Source organism: Misgurnus anguillicaudatus, chromosome 17 (genome assembly GCF_027580225.2).
Source record: "Misgurnus anguillicaudatus chromosome 17, ASM2758022v2, whole genome shotgun sequence".
In the NCBI taxonomy this organism is placed as follows: Eukaryota; Metazoa; Chordata; class Actinopteri; order Cypriniformes; family Cobitidae; genus Misgurnus; species Misgurnus anguillicaudatus.
Window position 1 is genome coordinate 34,682,361 of NC_073353.2, and position 21,295 is coordinate 34,703,655.

At 36.3% G+C, this 21,295-nt stretch overlaps 1 protein-coding gene across 5 annotated transcripts in view; it reads right to left on the reverse strand.

Annotated features, from left to right (window-relative positions):
- znf385b (zinc finger protein 385B) overlaps window positions 1-21,295 on the reverse strand; it is a 203,042-nt gene that overhangs the window by 51,939 nt on the left and 129,808 nt on the right. For 4 of the 5 annotated variants that reach the window (XM_055214620.2, XM_055214619.2, XM_073854672.1 and 1 more), the window contains one exon: window positions 773-915. In XM_055214620.2, coding sequence (XP_055070595.2) covers window positions 773-915 — 143 coding nt within the window. Of the gene's footprint in view, window positions 1-772; window positions 916-16,083; window positions 16,103-21,295 lie in introns of those variants that run through there. The other variant, XM_073854674.1, reaches the window with a different exon arrangement.

Here is a 21,295-nt window from a genome sequence, read left to right on the forward strand (position 1 = left end):
CGCTGAGCCTCATTTAAGTTGCATTTAAGCATATATGTGGAAGTGCGCATTGAGAATGTGCCGCCACAAACTGCAAGTCTGGAAAAAAAATGTGTTCCTGATTTTCAACATGTGGATGTTTTTCACCACTAAAAGGGAGTTTGGGAATGTACAGCAAAGCAAAGATGACAACAGGTTTACTCAAGACAGCGCAAGCTAGCATGAAGGTAAAGCTCATCTTTTACATTATAGCAATGACGCTGGTAGTGACGATTCTCAGACCAATCGGTAATCTACACTGTTTTCGCGTCACGTTTTGGTATCAGCTCAGGTCGCTTGGAACCCAGAGCGAGGTGGTACTAAAAAAAGTACCGGGTACTACGTACTGCATCCAGTGGTAAAGCCCCCAAAAGTAAGCATATTTCTTTAACTTTTTTTACGCCATGCCAGCTTTTTTGGCTGTGTTCATGGCAAATCTCTGGCTTAATTATAAAAGTAAATAACTTAAAGATTTATACTGTACTTCTTTTTCTTGATAACTGCTATTCTGAACATACCAGCCCATAATCATTGGACCACGACAAGCACACTTTGCAGGGTTTCATGACAACTACAGCTTGTGAAACAATCCATCTTTAGCAATATACGTGTAACATAACATTAGCTCTCCACACTCAATCTGTTTCTGAACAGCGAGGCTTTTAATTCCATCAGTGTCAACCCACACAGGAACGAAGCCAACATTAAAAGGGAAGCGAGCCAAGAGAGGGGAGATGAAAGCAGGCTTGCTTACAGTATTGAAATTGGGGAACAGGCCGACCGGAGAGGAGCTCTCCATGGGGAGGGTCATGAAAGACTTCACATCCAGAGAGGACTGCATCATTAGAGAAGAAGTCCGGAGCAATGTGGGGAGGGTATTGGTGTGACAGGAACTACCTGCTGAGGGAAAGACAGAAAGAAACAATCAATGACAAGACGAAGAACACAACAGTACAATGCACAGATGTCATCTCAATATCCTGAATAACTGAAAGCAAATGTCCTCATCAAAACGAAAACCAAATTAGACTCTCTTGACCCCATCTGCATCTTTAAAGAAACCACATGAGGTGAAGCTGTGAACCTCAAATAATCTGTTTCTGCATTGCTGTATAAACATGCAGGGAATTTAAATATGGACAGAAGAATGAAAGTGGAAGAATTTGGCTAAATGAACCAGAACATCTAAGACATTTAAGACAGCAAAGCCCTTGTTTCCTAAGTGGACGTGCATTGTAAATTAAATGTAATACATATGTGAACATTTGTTTCAATAAAGAATATTAATTTAATTTTTTACCAATACAAAACCGTATTATTTATGTTAAACTGGACTGGGGCATGAAATGAAGCCATAACACTGAATAAATTTGCCCCTAATGGTTTTTGATCAGTGTGAACAGTACCATATCCATTTGTATGACACAATGACAGGTCCAATAGGATGTGTGATAAAAAGGACCTTGTGTAATATGCCATGGAGACATCTAATCATGTATGTGATGAAAGGAATAAGGTCAGTAGCATGTCACTGTAAGAGATCCGAGCGGTAATCAGTGAGGACAAAAAAAGAAATGCTGTGGTTTCTAGGAAGTCTCTTTTCTGTCAAGTTAGTATTCACATTTTGTATGCGATGGTTAACAAATCTTTGTAAAGCTCTGAAAACTATGGAAACAGTAATGCAAACATGCTTTTAGCATAGCAGGGGATAAACAAGCTGCTAACGCTACCCAGGAGGTATAATGTACAATACATCTGCTATAATCATAACCTAGAGTACATTTATTCTAGACGGAGAAAAACATGCTGCCAATCTCATTTCTTTCATTTCATTTTACAGAGGATAATCTTATTGCTCAGAATATGCTCTTTATTAGCTAAGGAGACATAATGGAGTCATCGGGTATACTGCAGTTAAGTTTCAATTTGGTATCAAATATTTATTGGGCTATTCCACCGAACCAGTAATATTTTTGTCCCAAGGACATTATGAGGCGGTTTCCCAGACAGGGATTATTCTAGTCCCAGACTAAAATGGATGTTTGCGCTGGCTCAGTTTAAAAACATCTTGCATTGACATATCTTAACAATCATCAGTGCCAAGTTATGTTTGTAAAAACTACTTAAATGTCCTAAAATAAATAAGGCCTAGTCCTGGATTAACCACCCCATTATGTGTTAAAAGCAAAAATAAAAAAGTAAAACTTAAAGGGACATTCCACTTTTAATTTTCCATCGGCCTTATGCTGCGTTCAGGCCGGCCGCGGTAGAGGCGTCAAGCGCGAGTGATTTCAATGTTAAGTCAATGTAAAGACACATTGACGCACGTCTGGAGGTCTTGTGGCGCGAAAGGCGTCTAGTTCGCACGAATGACGTGAAATGAGCGTTGCCGCGCGAAACGTCTGAGTTGAATAATTTGAACTTTGGCAGAGAAACGCGCACCGTTAACCAATCAGGAGCTTGTTCTAGTAGTGACGTGATTACAGAAAGCGAGTAGAGTCGCAGAATCCCCTCCCATGACACGAATTTCCGCGTGAATGTCTTGATGACTAGAATTTCACGCGCAACTGAAGCGAGTAAACTCAAAATGTTCAAGTGGCAAACTAGACGCAGTAGACGCAAATTTGACGCCTCAAACGTGGCTGGTGTGAATCCACAGTTAGTACACGATGTAACTACAGAAGAGTCAAGTTTTGAATAGAAAAAAATATCAAAATCCTTTGGTTATTTTTTAGCGCAATGCTAATGGTCTAATCAGATTCAATGAATCATGCTAGATCTCCGCCAGACCCGGAGATCGGCTGAATGGATTCCAAAATGATAAAAATCAAATGTTTAACTCTAGGGGAGCTGGAAAATGAGCCTATTTAAAAAATACATACATACATTTTTATTGCATTTTGGCTCCATATCCAATCTTTGGTTTAATTATTTTATATAATTAAAATGACTTTATTTTAGATAAAATACATTTTAGTCATGTCACTAGGATTTCGCTCAATAATGAAACTCCAACATGTTCCCCATCTGAAAAAAACAATGTTAATTTTCTTATCTTCTTTTCTGTACATAATACTAGCCTATTACCTATATTATTTATTTGATGTTATTTGGTCATTTAAAAAAATATTACTTTTGGGTTAAAAATGTATATGGGTGCATTCAATTAAACATATTTTTATGTATTTGCTAAATCTATGCAAAAAACTCAGTCCTGTTTACTAAAATGCATCTATCTTGCATTAAGAAACCATGTTAAAAATAAACCAGTTGTGATTAGCTACTGACCAATACCCATTTTGAATCAAAAAATATATGTTTTAATAAATTCAGTGTTAAATAAAGATCAAAATTTACAACATGTAAATGGCATAGATTCGGTAGAATGACTTTCTCCTAAAGAAAAAGAACAGACACAAATGAGACAATCTGAAACTGAAGCAGTAAAACTATGTTGATAGCGCAGCCATGATTGTTGAGTCTTAGTATATTGTAAGTAATATTAGAGTTTTTAATGAAATCTCAGATTTTTGTTTTTTTGGCACGAGACACTGTTAAGAGCAGGGTGTGTGACGCTTACATCAGAAAAGAGTTGTGGGGTTATTGGCCACGATGAATAGAATACCGATTATTTTCAGGCTTGAGGTCCGAGGCTGTTTTATGTGGTGATTTTGTTGCCTTACCAACATCTTTTGGTTACATAAAATTGCTTCCACCACTATAAAACCAACACAATATATAGTTGTTTCTTTTGAATAATGGCTTAGCTACAGGATGTTCAAAGACTGTTAAGATAACAAAGAATCCTAAAGATTTGATTTGAGTTTTCCATTCCAGTCCATATTTTCAAAGCCGGCAACATAAACAGGAAAATCACTCGTAATTTATTTGTAAAAGGAACGTTGTTTGTGAGCTATTACTGTTTGCACTACACAAGCCAGAACAAGTCAAGCACACTGTGTTACAAATGCAAACACTTCATAGCCAGACATACTTCTTCCCCTTTACCTGTACATCAGAGCACAGACTTATTCTATTCCCATTTGCTGAAAATAATGAGAACCACATGCAATAACTGAACTTGGCCCTTCGACTGGCATCAAAATTCATAGCTTTGATTTGCAGCTCTGTGCTCCGACCAAAACATTCAGCTTCAATAAAACAACTGCTTTTTCATGCATCATATAAGGCAAAACACTGCTTATTTCAATATTTAATGAAACCATCACAGATGTAGAAATGTAGTCGGGTAATGACTGCTCTCATCTTTTAAACACACTGCGTTAGTTTAACCCCTTTTGATGCATAAATGACTAAATCACAAAGGATAACGTTTAATGTTTCGGTTTACTGCAAAACAAGAAAATAATCACTTTTCAAGCTTTTTCAAAGTGATTGCAAGGCTTGTATTATAGTTTTTCTATTGATATTCTTCAAATATTCTAGTTATAGATGGTTTCAACAGTAACAACATAAACAAACTGCTTTCGTGGAACAATCCGGTAACTTCCAATAAACTCTGCAAAGAACCAATAACAACAAAGTCCTTTAAATGGATTTTTTTCTAACAGCAAGCAAAATAAACGAATCATACCTAAAGCATATCAAAAACTACACTGAGCTAAAGTGACTGTGTAAGATGTGTACTATATAATGTATACAATCTTAACTACAGATAAGCTGCCAAACCTCACATCAAATAGCGGTAATCCATGATCACCGTCTTCCCCCGTCCTTAGGAAACCAAAACATTTGTTATTTTCAACGAGGTATTTATTACAGGGTTGAGTTTAGCAACTAGACCATTAAACAAACATCCCTGCTCTCTATCTCTATACTACTTTACCTTTTAATATAAAGCAAACATTTTTTTAGATATCTTTAATTTTTTGCACTTTTGTGTGGGTCCAGATCCAATCTTTGCTTTAAATATTTTTTTACCATCGAAAAGTGATACATGCACATTTTAGTCATGTCCCCCAGGACACGTCATGATGAAAATAAAAATATTTGTATTTAAAACACTGAAATAACACTTAATTTTGAAGAAATAATGACGGAAAATAAACACATACTAGATTATTAATGAATTAAATGTTTTTAACAGATACCTCTAACAGAAATAGCTGCGTGATGAAGTATAACTAAAGGGTTAATAAACACAAACTGAAGCAGATGTTGTAGAACGTCTGGGGAACAATGATAGATAGCGTGAAGATTGTAAAACTTTATTATTTCCCACTATTTATTACATTATCTTAAAGGAGTGTAACTACTGTAGCATGTAGATAATGCACATAAATAACGTGAGCAAGAGCGCTCAACAATTATATTGAATCAACAGGCATGTGCAACCTAGCTAGCAGGTTGCATAAACAACAAAATCACTATTTTCCGACATGCACTTGACAGCCTTTTGTGCAGCGTTTTTTTTTTTAAAGAACCTAGTTAAGGCGGTAGCGTTTCCAAGCTTAGGCGAGCCACCCAAACTGCAAAGTGCTGCGGGAAACCCTGAGTCCTGTTACCTATATTATTTTTTAATGTTATCGGATCATTTTAAAATAAAACATCATGATAAATCACTAGAATTTGCTAAATGTCTTTACATAGAGACATATGTGCTGTTATCACATATTAACTGCAGTTATATTTCATGTATTTGCTAAATCTATGCTAAAACACCAAAATACCTCCATTCTCCATTAAGAAACCATGTAAAAAAACTAGTTACCTCAGAATTTTGGTAAGTAAAACATGTGTGTTACTAGATTTATTGCTAAAAAAAATAAAAATATCAACTCCAACATGCAAATGGCACGGATTTGGTAAAAATGACCCAATTACCCATTTTGAAAAATGAATGCTTATATCCAAAGCAAAACATCAGTACAATGTAGTGGGTATCATGCATCAAAGGGTTACATTATGCCTGCTTTTTCTTTTTTATGTTTTTAATTGACGTTTATGCTCTACCTCAAGTACAGGGCTAAATTGCAGGGAACAATACCCAAGGAGCATTACAAAGAGACATGGAGCTATGTTTCAAGACAGACTTAGCAGGGGTTTTAAAAGACTGTGGTCAGGGCCAATCATTAAAACTGACGTCTGGAGAAAGTGCGTGTGTGCTAGAAACTGCAGTAATTACTGTGCACTCAAAGTCAAAGAGCTCTGTTTGGCCAGAACAGGTGAAGTATTACAACAAAGCAGAATATCACACACTGTATGGACCAAGTGTGAAAGTAATATCATTAATGACTCACCATCATGTCGTTCCAAACTCGTAAGACCTCAGTTTATCTTCGGAACACAGTTTAAGATATTTTATATTTAGTCCGAGAGCTTTCTGACCCTCCATTGAAAATCTATGTACGGTATACTGTCCACGTCCAGAAAGGCAACAAAAACACCATCAAAGCAGTCCATGCGACCTCAGTGGGCCGGCCACAATGTGTTAAAGCATCAAAAACACAATTCGGTCCAAAAAGAACAAAAACTACTACTTCTCTTCCGCATCCGTTGCGAATGCGCGTGCACAGTGACTCTGCTGACGTACAACGCTGCTGACATGTTATCCTCAGACATGTTTGCAAAGTTTTTTTTTTCAAACTGACAGCGTGCATCTCCCTCAGACTGTAAACAAAGCTTGGGCGCAAAAAAAGCTTGGGCACACCAGATAACACGTCGGCAGCGTCACTGCAGTCTCGTGCAGTTCACAACAGACACGGAAGAGAAGACAATGCTGAATAAAGTCGTAATTTTTGTTATTTTTGGACCTTAATGTATTTTCGATGCTTCAACAAATTCTAACTGACCCACTCATGTCGCATGGACTAATTTGATGATGTTTTTATTACCTTTCTGGACATGGAAAGTATACCGTACATAGATTTTAAATGGAGGATCAGAAAGCTCTCGGACTAAATATAAAACATCTTAAACTGTGTTCCGAAGATAAACAGAGGTTTCAGCAGTAACAACATAAACAAGCAGCTGTTGCGGTCCGCACGTAACTTCCGGTAAACTCCGCTAATAATAAATAACAACAAAGTACTTTAAACATAGTTTATTTATATAACAACCAAAAAACAACACATAGATTACCTAGGAAACCAAAACATTTGTTATTTTCGACGAGGCATTTGTTCAAGAGATCAGTTTAGCAACTAGTCAGACCATTAAAACAACGAAACCGGAAGTAAAGTTCGGATCCAGACGTGTATCAGGTGCGTCCGATGAAACCGTCTATAGGCGGTGTCGTCACTGCCTGTGAAAAACCTGAAAAATCTCCAAATCCCATGTGAATGCAGTTGTCTGTAGAGCCAGTTGATTGATTTGCATGTAAACGCATAAAACAGTTTTCTATAACAGGCAGATTTTTGATAGTTATCCGCTTATTCTCTGCATATAAACACATTCATTGAGATAATGATTGTAAACAAATGCTCTCAACACATACAATACGTTCCTGAAACACTTTCGCACCAAATCTGCTTAATCCCGCCCTCAAGCCATTCAGAAATACTGGTTTTAGGAGCAATCCATTATGAGCCTCATAAAAATGCTAATTAACAAGAAATCATGCCAGGCAGACACATTTAGCAGGTTTGCATCTGAGCTCTTCATATTTTGCACAACCCTACACAATGACACCGTGTTTCAACTAGCTTTTTTAGTTGGTGACAAACATCACAAACATATTAATTTTTTTCAAGAGCATCGCAGACTCCAAACAAGTGAGTAAGATTTTCAGTTTGTGAAGTTGTTATTCAGCCTATTCGACTACAGAGCGTACAAGTCACTCAAATAGATTCAAAAGCACCACATCAGCATCCGGAAAACGAGACGTATAAAGGTAATGACTGTTACCTGGGAAACGGCGGTGACAGCACCGAGCATGTTGTTAACTACGTGCTTTCAGGCTACGTAATTAGGACATGTTGTATAAGGATTTGCATTTAACATGATAATGGAGAGTGTAAAAATAAATACTCGTTGCCATGTTTGTAATTATTTTCTTTTGCTTATGCCGATAACTGTTTAATCTAAGATAAGCATGAATAAAAAGTTAAATTCAGGTTGGAAAGGGGCAAATGAGGTACCTTTAGATTTTGTCGTTATAGTAATTAACCTCACAAAGTAGGTATGGGCGATATGGCCTAAAATCCATATTGCGTTATACATTGCAGCCTCTTGCGATAGCGATATGTATTGCGATATAATAATTTAAATAGACTCGTTTCAGAACAGGTTATATAGACCCTTAGAAAAGCCAAACTGCTAAAAAAAGTAAGTAAAAGAAAACCGTTATGGCCAGATTAGTCTTGTTACTTCTCTTAGCTGGAACCTTTGCCTGACACACTCTACAGCAGGGGTGTCCACACTTTTTTGTGTGGTGATCTACTTTTAAAATGATAAAGCCGACAAGATCTATCTGCTAAAAAACACAGTTGATTATTTTTATAACACTAAACACTAGGGATGCATATCAATTAATCGCGATTAATCTATAGCAGAATAAAAGTTTTTGTTTACATCATATATGTGTGTGAACTGTGCACAATCACTATGTAAATATAAATATGCACACATGCATGTATAATTTTAAGAAAAAAATATATTTATATTAAGTATTTATATTTATATATAATATAAATTATACATAAATATACAAATGTATATACACATGTAAACATTGCTTAAATATATACATGCATGTGTGTGCATTTAACTATACAAAGTTATTATACACAGTACACACACATATATGATGTAAACAAAAACTTTTATTCTGCTATAGATTAATCGCGATTAATTGATATGCATCCCTACTAAACACTTTAAATGCTTGTGGGGACTATACTGCATATATATATACTGCATGTTTCACAATTACTAGACCATAATGCCAATTTCGCGCGTGGAGCAGCAGTTAACTTATGTAACTTATGGCTTAAATTCAAAAAATAGATGTTGCATCTGTCTTTTTCAGGAGTTCCTCTGTTTCGCTAACGCTTTCATCCATGTTTATTCGGCTGCAGCTCGTGGCTCTAAAGTTTGCGGGTAGATTGTGTCATCAACACGCATTATCGCGATAGTGCAATAGACTTAAAATCTCTATCGTATGCCAATTTTCTATCGTTTATATTGCATATCGTTTATATTGCCCATCCCTATCACAAAGGTATAAAACACCAAAGAAACCTCTCTCCAATCAGCCACCAATAGGCAATGGAGCCTTGCACACTTCAACTAACCACTCAAAAAATACCACAGGCAGTTGTTGATGCAGGTAATGATCATACTGGGCGGCTGTATTCACGCCGAGTTCCTGCTAACAATGGTGACAAAATTTTCTCTACTCGCAAGACTGCATGTCATTAGGGAAAGTAAATGAAAGGTTAAAATGCACGGTATAATACTGCATTAAGCGGAACTACCTGAGCCCCACAACAGGGGGTTCTCAACAACACAAAAATATCTAGTGGTTTACTCCTTGTAAACATAACCATAAATGTTTCTACAGGTAATTTTCTCTCTTCGTCTTTCAAAGAATATCACGGAAAGTCCTGTGAAATGGATAATTCATTGTTATGTTCAGTACTTTCTAAAAAGCTAATTTGTCATTTAGCAGGCGCTTCTATCCAAAACAAATTATGGTACAGTCCCACTAGAGCAACTTACAGTAAGTGCACTGCACAAGGGAAGGGTTATAGCTTGAGAATCAATCTTTGTAGGGTTTAAGCCAGCAAGATTTTAACTAAAAGTCATTTTATTACTAGTCTCAGCCTCAGAAGTCACGCTTTTCTGGAAACCCTGTGAGAATGTCAAAGACGTCTTTGATTGGTTGAAATAAACCGGATTTCCAGGAGACGCGAGTGTCCCGATTAGTTTTGGTCCCTCTGACGATCCATTGAGGAAGAGAATCAGTCGTGTTCACATGGATAATAATGAGCAGTTATCATGATCAGCTTAACATTGGATTCTCAAAAATATGCAAAGTTCGCAGCATAGACTCTCTAAAAGACGTCCAAGAGTTTTGCTTGAGGCAGTTAGTGGAGTCAAAAAGTTCCGTTCTCCTGAATTGCTTGTATGTGTTAAAAAGTGGAGAGATATGCTTCAAACAGACGTTTAACGGGAGCGTCTCATTGGTGTGGCTGTTGATGAAGTGCACAACGTTGTTCTATGGTGAGTAATTTATTTAGATGCTATTCGGTTGCGGCTGGTTATTTCAATAACTGACTTGTTGCCAGCCGGCTCGTTATTGTGGGGAGTCCGAAACATGACGCTAGACGAAACAAACTGTGATTGGTTGTTTGACATGTCGGTCAAACAGCTCGTGGGCGGGCTTTGTCCAGAAAAAACAGCGAAAAACACTAGGCGAGACTATTTTATTAGCCATCGTAGTTGAAAAGCAAGCTATTGGTTATAGCTAGGGATGCTCTGATCGATCGGCCGCAGATCAGTATCGGCCGATAAAGATTAAGTGACTCGATTGGTACTCACTAAATTTGCGGATCTCATGAACCGATCTTTTATTTACTTTTGCCATCATAGGGCTCCTGAATGCAATTGACCTATGGCTAAACCACGGCCCCAAACACGATGAGCCAATCACAGTGCGCTAGCTAACCCAATACACTTGGACATTCTCTGCTTTCACGTCCATTGAAATGCATTGCAGTTCATTCGTCTTTATATGTTTTTTCTTGTCATTTTAAGTTTAAAATGGTCAAACGGTGTACATGGAGTACATTCAACTCCGACACTAGGTGTCCCAAGATGCTGGGCGACGTTGTATATTTTTACCCGTATTTTTAACCTTTGTCAAGCCACATCTCAACCGAAATAAGTGTTTGCTCTTGATTAAGTTATGTGGTAAACCACAACACCAACTAAAAGTTGCCAGAGCCAGCATTTTTCATGATTTTCACAAACGTTTAATGCCTTCCAGAAAATGTTCTTCTTTAAATATATAAACAAACTATATATATTTCTTTAAAAACACAAAATTTTAAGCAAAAAGCTGAGATAATTCCATTTTTGTGAAGAACTTTTGATAGAAATCAGATGCAGAGCGATCTTAAAAACATACACGGAGTTCTCTCTCTCTCTCTCTCTCTCACATAAGGCGCTACTTCCGGGTTGTATAAATATCCTAGTGGATAATAGCGGTATTGCGGAAAGCCTGAATTTCTTGTCATTGGCAGGTAAGCGTTTTCTCGTAATTGAAAAGTTATCTCGTTAATGGCGGGGAAAGAGTTAAACAAGGATGTCTACATCTGTTCTAAGCTAAGTCAACAACATCTCTAACGTAACGTTAGCCTAACATTAGAAAACGTTAACGTTAGCTTCTAGCTGCGTTGTACATCATGTCACTTAGCTTCATTAACGTATCTGTAAATAACCGAGATAACAAATTTTATTTTTTATTTGTAATAGCATGTTGTGCTGAATGATTCATGTAAATACTGTAGCACCAAACTAACGGATAGGTACTCTTGGTAACGATGGTAAAAATGCTTGTCCTGGAAACGTATGCAACCTGTAAGTTACATATTTAATTTGATCATGATGGCAACGAGATGCGATTAATCGCGTTTACACTGTGACCTGTAAAGCTTTTCATCGACCTTCTCAACAATAAAATTATAAATATAACCCTCCAATGCATAAATGAGGCCCTTTTGGTGACTTCGAGATGATATATGGGTGATTTTCACGAAAACTTGGTTTTAAAAATGTCAAGCATGAAAATGTAAAAATTGCTTAAATTTACTTTTTTTCCCACCAGACATGGAAAAACAAAGTCTGGAGTAAATGGGAACATTAATTTAAAAACTTTTACTTATCATTTAACACTTTTTGTAACATAATTTAAAAAATTAGTCCTAAAAATCTCATTACCGCAACAGTCAGAAAACATCAACACTGACATATTTTCAAAATGACATGACAAACCTGAAAGAACATAATTTGGAGATTCTGCACATGCATTTAAAATCAAAGTATTATGCTTCTATTAATTAAATTAACATTTAATAAGCATCTGTTGCAGTAATGATAATCAAAATGTCGTGTAAGCATTCTGACAAGACAATATTTCAAATTAACTGTAAAAAAATGATCTTTCCTGGTAGCCATCTTGAAGTAACTGGTCCATGTGCTTGGTCACTCAAAATCAAACTTTATTAAAATTCTGTACGTGTGCTTAAACTGTTCTCAAAAAGTGTTGCGGAGGATGAGAACATCAGGCATGGACACATCATTTTCCTAATTTTTCTTCATTATTATTATACATGAATATTCAGTAAATATTTTTTCTGTCATCTAAAGTAGTCCAGCAAAACATCCATTTATGTTAATATTTTTGTGTTAATTTGATTAAATTACAACATAACGCATGTTCAAACACAGCCGGACACATTGCGGTAATGAGAATTTCAGCAGAAAATGAGATAAAATTTCCAATTATAAATTCTTATGTTGAAATTACACATTGTGCAATGTAGAACACAGTATTGTGTTAATTCTGATGCTTTTTAATGTTACTATATTACACATTTTAAAGCTAAAATCATTAGTGCCGTGGTGTTTCAATGGTTTCGTGAGAATCACCCATATAGTCTCTCCAAAAATCATCAATTGCCTCCTGTGAAATGTCTCCTACTGTGACAGCTGCCATAGCATGTTAATTGTTTGTCTGAGTGAGTGGAGGGGGCGTGGCTTAGCCATAGGTCAATTAGAGAATTTTTTTTCCCCAGTGCGGGCATTTTTATAACCCATTGCTCATGTGCAACATGCAGATGTGGATTTCTCTCTTTGCCTTTACAGAGATGTGTGTATTTATTCACAACACCATCAAAAAATGTATACAAAAGATATCTAATCGCAGACAATTGCATTCTTATGCCGAAAGTGTATTTTTTGTATTTTAAAGTTTTAACAGTTTAAACTTTCATTTTCTTCACAGCTGCTCTTGTCTGCGTACACCCGCAGCGTGCACGCGCACACAGCAGCCTGTCATCAGTGCACATGTACAGCGCGATCTCTCTCATGTCTTAAAGCTACAGTAACCTAATTAATCTCTGAATAAAATGACTCTCTGCTCTTCACTGAAGAACTGTTGTACTTTATACGAATGCATGTATATTGAATTCATACAGTAAAGACTGTGAAGTGTTTAATTTTCATTACTTTTAACAGACATAAGACTTTTTAAAGGCATATTAAATTCCTCTTTGTAGATTAAATATTTGTTTTGCTTATTTATTTGATTCTCTATTAAAACAAAATATACCTAATTACTGCAAGTAATAAAACAAAGGCAACATCTGTGGTATTACTTTATCTAGAAAAAATGTTAACAGTTACAGTCAAAGAGCTTGCATATCAGCTTGAAGAATCGGTATCGGGTGCAAAAATCCTGATTGGAGCATCCCTAGTTATAGTTGTCCTAGCTGATGCAGAGGACTCTCTCTGGCCTACACAGAAAGCAATTAATCACATTATGGACAAGTTAATATGCTAGATTTTTGCCTTAAGTATCGGAAAACTACCTCTCAAATAAAAACCTTGTTGAAAATATTGACAATTTTATTCTTTACTTTTTCAGACCCCTGAACTCTTAAACAACTACCTCATCGAAAATAACAAATTGTTTTTGGTTTCCTTTATTTTGCTTGATTAATAAATCAACTACTTTAAAAGGACTTTGTTGTTATTTATTCTTAGCGGAGTTTACCAGAAGTTACGTGTTGACCACGAAAGTCGCTTGTTTATGTTGTTACTGCCGAAAATAAGAATTTTGATAGACTTTGGGCTGTGAAAGGCCACAGCAGTAAACACAGCACTGCAAATCATTACATTGCTTATATATTAAATATTAAATAGCACCACCAGGTTTATGAAATTGCAATACTGATTTCAAAAATCTGTTATTCTAGGCAAAAACTGTCATTCATTGAAGAGTCTTTCTGTAGTCAAAGTCCACACCACCCATCAAAGTCCTGCTGCTGGACATGAATGGTATATTGCTACTCAAAGCCCACAAAAGTGACAGAGAATCTGAAATCGAAACAAAAAATATTTAGATCAACCTTGACCAGCGTTTCTCTTTCAACTCGGTTTCATCACCCAGCCATGAGCCTTAAAGTCCAATGCAAGAAATGAACCGTACGACCAGCAGCTGCAGCTACACCTGTCTCTCAGATGCTCTCTCTTTGTAGAAATGGCCAGCAGACTTTAACACTTCAGTTTATGTCTTTTGAAGCAATATAAAAGCTTTTGTGAGAGAAAGAATGATATTTAAATTGTTATAGCTCCTCAGTCTTCGCAAATAAATATATTTAAGCAGGTAAGTTCATGCAAAAGTGAAACTTTTGCCATTATTCAGTGTTTACAATGACCAGGTGCTTATCAGTACTTTAAGAGGCTCGAGACGGGACGGCGTGACATTTGCAGTGTTAATGGAGTTGGAGCTTTGACTCTCCTGAAGAGCAGGAATGAGAGTTGGCGAGAAGCCCTTGGCTCAACTTCACCCTTTTGCAACGCTGACTTCCACCATCTGATTGCATTTGACAATGCCAAATCAAACAGGGCGCTCTTTAAGACTGCACTTTTCCCAAAGGTTAGTCAACATACACCTTATCTCAAACGGGTATTCTGAAAGATAAAGATGAAGAAAAATCAACATCAATGTTGACTTTTCAGTCTGAATGATGTCATCTTGGGAAAATCCGGTCATCTTTTATTCACCCATATGTTGTTATTTCTTCCACAGTAGAAAGAAGCAACATTTATTTATAATGTATAATACATTTTATTTAAAATATTTCAAGTAAAGAAAAGAATCATGTCGTTTACCATTTTCAAAGAGTTTGGAATGACATGAATGGAAGTAAACAATGCCAGGAGTTTGTCATTTTGGGGTGAACTAACTAGGATTTTAACTGTAGTAAATTTTGTATATATATGCTACGTTCCTGTACAGCACCCTGTAAAAAACTAATAAAATGTAGGTCGTCAATGCACATGAAAGTCGTGGATAAATAGTTATATACTCTTAAAGGGACACTCCAGTTTTTTTGAAAATATGCTTATTTTCCAGCTCCGCTAGAGTTAAACATTTGATTCTTACCGTTTTGAAATCCATTCAGCTGATCTCCGGGTCTGGAGCTAGCACTTTTAGCAAAGTTTAGCACAATCCACAGAATCTGATTAGTCCTTTAGCATCGCACCTAAAAAAATAACCAAAGAACCAACCAAATGCCATTGAAAGTAACCAAGGGGACTACTTTTGGGCAGTGTGTAATATCATTGCGCCATCTGCAGCCATGTTACGACAGCAAAGTCCTTGATTATTATGCCAGAATGAGAGTATAGTTCCTAGCCATATCTGCCTAGAAAATCCTCACTTTTAATTTTCCGTCCGTCTTAGTACACGATGTAACTACAGAAGAGTCAAATTTTAAATAGTAAAAATATCTAAACTCTTTGGTTATTTTTTGCACGATGCTAATGGTCTAATCAGATTCAATGTATTATGCTAAGCTATGCTAAAAGTGCTAGCGCCAGACCCGGAGATCAGCTGAATGGATTCCAAAATGGTAAAAATCAAATGTTTAACTCTAAGGGAGCTTAAAAATGAGTATATTTTCAAAAAAAGTGGAGTGCCCTTTAATAATAAACAATTTACATTTATTTTAACTTAGATGTTTCTACGCAGAAGTCTAGTAGACAACCAAATTTCACCTTTTTCTGACTGGTGAAACAAATCCAATGTACACAATGCAAGAAATACAAGATAAATAGCTGCTGATAAATGAAAGACATGCAACAAAGTGAAAATCTTGCAGCATAAAACAGAGGTTACGTGTCCTTGAAACTCCCGACATTCACTGCATACAAAACATCAACTGCCAAAAACACTTTCCATTAATCACATTGACTGAACTGTAACATTCACGGAGCCAAAAGTCTGGATGACCAAGTTAGCATAACTTTCTTTACTATAAGCCTTATTGGTAGACATCAATAGACAGAACTAAACTATGCATGGGAATGGACCTGTGGCATCTGCAAGTCCAGGTTTTTGTCAGGTCTCGGTTTCTGCTTCATCTCTCCCTTGGCAGCAACGAATAAGGCTGAGGCAGACTGAAAGGAGGGTGGGGAAGGTGCATCTGCGGCAGGTGGGATTTAATCGGTAAAATCCTTGTACTGGAAGCAAAAAACCAAGCTGAGAAACAGAGATAGAGACAGCTTGAGATGTGGTCACTTGGTTGCACCCAGAAGGTCTCTTGCCACCTGGTGCAATGAATGAGCGGTGCAGAGAAATCATATTGGGCCTGCACGGGCTCAGATGTCATTTTCTAAACCTAATCTAAACCTAAGCCGCACCATCATTTCACATTGGTAAATATTGCAGTAAATGAGGATTGTGGCTGAGATCTGAAATCGATCAGCAGATCCTTTCTCAGATATAGCTGGAAACACAAGCAGCACTGTTTTTACTAGTGCTTTGAGTGAATTAAGCCCCCATATCCCAAATTTGATAGCACTCCAAACCCAACCAATAGTGACTTTTCTTTTTAAATGGCCTTCGCAGAATGATTTCGTCGTAAAGGTTTTTCCACAGAATGTATGTTATTAGTCCAGTATCATGTTTCTTAAGCTTTTGAACAGGGGAAAAAAAATGCTGTGGTTATGACTTCATATTTTTTCTGGATGTTACGATTGGAAGTGTATAAACCGGTTAAAAAAGAAACAGTGTGGTAAGATGTAGATTTTAAAATTAAACAACAGCAGAACGATGTGAAACTGAAAAACGTTCAGTTGCTGACAGTTTGGGGACGATTTACAATGCCAAGAGAGAAAAATGTTTGGAATTAAATGAGCATACATCAGCCTCGGTATAAAAGAGCTTATTCATCTTTGCCTCAAATGATGAACATTCATTTCAACAGCTATTCTCTATGCGTGCAGCCTGAAACCACATATCTGAATTTGGTTCGGCTTTTACAAAGCAATTCTCCAAGGAGAATATATAATTCGCCCAGCAGCTGAACGTCTCCACGGTCTACGATGTTGAGAGCGAACAGGTGTGAATTAAACTCAACAGTGGTTTATGTCCTGACGTTTAAAGCAATAGTTCAGCCAAAAATGAAACCTCTCTTATCATTAGTGTTAGAGTTCAACTTATTTCCTCCAAAGCCTCATTACTTTTTGTGGAGAAAAATATTCATCCTTTTAATAAAATAAAAAGTGAATGGACACAAAAAGGGTTCCCAGACAGGGCTTATCCCAGTCCCAGACTGAAAATAAATGTTTGAGCTGTCTTAATTTAAAGGAATAGTTCACCCAAAAATGAAAATTCTGTCATTCTGTCACAAAGGAAGATATTTTGAAGAATGTTCGTAACCAAACTGTTCGTGAGCTCCATTCACTTTCATAGTATTCTTTTTTCCTACTATGGAAGTAAATAGGGCTCACGAAGGGTTTGGTTACCAACATTCCTCCAAAATATCTTCATTCGTGTTTATCAGAACAAAGAAATTTATACAGGTTTGTAACAACATGATGACAGAATTTTCATTTTTGGGTGACAAACATCTTGCAATGACGTATCTTAACATAATAACAGTGCCATTGTTTTGTCTAAAGATGCAAACCAGTATTGTTTTTTGTAAAGTATGTTTGTCAAAACTACTTAAAAGTCCTAAAATAACTAAGGCCTAATCCTGGATTAATCCAAACCTTGTACGGGAAACTGCTAGGGGTGTGACGGATCACAAAACTCACGGTTCGTATCACATTACGGTTTTTGAGGCACGGATCGGATCATTTTTCGGATCAGCAAAAAAGGGGTGGGAAAATCTAATAACAAATAAAGAAATCACATTTATACACTGAAAAAAATGATTAACCGAATTCAATCAATTTTTCCAAGGCAAGTGGTTGCAATCAATTCATTTAAGCTACATTTAAATAAAAAAGATTAGTGAAGTAAAATAAAATATAAAACTTTTGTTTAAATGTAGCTTAAATAAATTGATTGCAACCACTTACCTTAAAAAATTGATTAAATTCAATGAATCATTTTTTTCAGTGTAAAAAGAAGAAAGTTGCATATTAAGTAAGGTTTAATATTAGCATTAGGTACAGAAATTAAATTAAATTAATCATAACTTTAAGTCTTTATTGTATGAATTAAATTTAATTATTATTTTTAGAGCTGCAGAAGCGAGTCTTTGTCTTGGGTTGTTTGATTAACATTAATGACACAGACTTAAGTAGGTTAATTAAGGTTACTGTCTCTTTAAGATAAGCATGGACTGGCTTCTGACTCTAATCTAAACATACACTTAAGACATAAACAAATGTTTTATTAGAAAAAGAATACTATAGAGATGATTTTGTTTGTATGTGTCCTGTCAAGAACAGAAAGATGTTATATTCGCTTGCTTTTTGAAACGTGTCTCTCCGTGTGTGCACTTTTGAGTGCAATTAAACACACACACAGACGTAGGGCGAATTCCAAATGGCGTAGCATAAACAGTCGCCCCACATAAAAACGTTACGTTGTTTTTTTGTGCTCTTTTCACCAAATGTATGTTAATGGCCTACAGTTTGAGACACAGTAGCGCACTTTTCTAAAAAGTTTAGTTTACACATAAAGAGTTCTGATCTTTGAAGGGCATAGTGATGATCACTTCTGACTGAAGCTGGACCGGACACGTGTGCGCATAGAGAAAGCTGCTCACTTTAGCACCACTTTGTGGTTAAATTGTTTAAAATCACTCAAATGTTAGTATTTGCAAGCCTTTGAAACACGTGCAAATTAGTGCAAATTGTCTCGTAACCCGTGGGCCCCGCGGGTTATCCGCGGGTTGTGTTGGGGCGGGTAAAGAAATTTTAACTTTACTGCGGGGCGGGTTAGGGTGGGTCATTAAAAACAAGATAAAAAACATGTATGTTGCGTCTAATTTCCTGTAGAATATATTAAATATTTGGGTTAAATAAGGTTCTTTGATAAGGTTAAATTACGTAGGCAACGTAACTTGTGCAACGTATCCCCAAACCTTTAGCGTCACATCACGGAAGCGCCAAGTAGCTCCCAGCCACAACAACAAAACAAAAGATGAAAGACGATCTGCGGGAGAGATTAAAAGGTAGCAAATCTGTAAATAGATAATACAAACGCTGCTTTGTAAATGTTAAAAATGTTTATCATTATCCTATCTCTATACTAATATGACCATGATGGTTTCTATGGTTTATTCGCGTATGTTGTTGCCAGTTTACAGGGCGATGTAATCTAATGGCTGTTTCCAAGCAATTTTAGGCTGAAATAAAGCCTCTTTTTATTTACATTACAAATGCCTAGTATGTCTATTTTATTGGTCGCAGGTGCGGGGCTTCATAAAAGCGGTACCCACGGGTTGAAAAAAACGCAAACCTGTGCATCACTAGTGCAAATTATAAACTTGCCCTATTTAAATTTGCGTATTAATCCGCGAAACGCATGCGAGCTGAACTGCGGATCACGAATCAACTGCGATCCGTCACAGCACTAGAAACTGCCCTCATGTCCGTAAAAGCATCTGCTAAACAATTAAAGGAAATGTAACTATTGGGGGTGACAGTATTTTCATTAATAAAAATAGGTGCTTTAGCAGAAATGCATAGATTGAAGTTACATAAATGTGTAGAGCATCAAAATAAAGGTACACTGAAAAAAATGATTCATTGAATTTAATCAATTTTTTTAAGGTAAGTGGTTGCAATCAATTTATTTAAGCCACATTTAAACAAAAGTTTAATATTTTATTTTACGTTACTAATCTTTTTTGTTTAAATGTAGCTTAAATAAATTGATTGCAACCACTTACCTTAAAAAAATTAATTAAATTCAATGAATCATTTTTTTCAGTGTACCTTATATTGATAATTTATATGTGGCGATCCAAACTGCACCCCTATTTCACTAATCTGAAGGCTTTGGTAAAGGTTCACTCTAAAAATGGCTGGTTTATTTTTGACCCATAATGGGTAAATATTGGTCGTGCTGGGTTAAAAATGTACCCAATGCTGGGTTATTTTAACCAAACTGCTGGGTTATTATACCCCATGGTTGAATAACAACAACCCAACATTGGGTCATTTTTAACCTAGCACAGGGTAATTTTTAACCCAGCATGTGTTCTGTCCAATATTTACCCATTATGGGTCAAAAATAACCCAGCCATTTTTAGAGTGTTGGTATAAGAAATGGACATAATGTTTTTTGCTAAAAAAAATCTTCTCAGTCAAAGAAGATTAAACATTTCAGAAAATAATGACTTAATAAATGACTTATCTGCCCCCAAAACAAGCTATGGTATGGCTTCAAAAGACACGAGGTACCTGAGGTATCCTTTATACTTTCATCAATGGATTTTTTTTAATGTTGCACAAAAGAAAACAAAACCTGCAGTTTAGGAAAACAAACCCAGAAAAGCAGAATATGACAGCAACATTTTTTTACTATTACTTTAATATTTTGTGATCTGCATTACTGCTTGCTTGACTTTGCATGAACTGGAGAAAAATGTAGACTGGCACATTAAATTATTTTAATTTGAACATGTAATTCCAAGACATCAAATGGTAGAGGCATCAAAGACCTTGCATGCTAACATTACGTGTGAGGGTTCAGACCTAACTTGGGTGATTTAGGAAATCTTTACTGAGACTTCAGCAGAAAAGCACTTAACCTCGGGCTTCTGCAGAGGGATTGTCTGTTTAATTAGTGGGTCGTAAGTTACTGTGAATGGAAAGTATCTCCTAACGGCATACAACCTAGCCTCCATCACAAAGATCTTTATTAGAAAGACGACAGCAGGTCAATGATATTAACATCAGCCCGGGGTGTGACTGGACTCGGCCAACATGATGAACTAAGCCTATGGTCGATTACAAACATCAGAGATATACTGCAGATTAAATTAGCCGTGTTAAATTAATGTTAAACTTTTTCACAAACGGTTACATGGATCTGCAGTACTGTGCAAAAGTCTTAGGCAACCATGTTGCCATTAGATTTGTTGTTTTTGCAATTGTATAGTGATCATATATAATTATTTCTCAGTCTCTTTATTAGAATACAACCAGAAAATACAGAAAATGTGTATTAGTATTAAAAACTGTATAAAAGTATAAGCTGAAATGTCAAGTATTTAAACTCCTCTTCCACTTGAGAAATAGCAGGCAGCTGCAGGATCTCTTAAACCTAAATGAAATT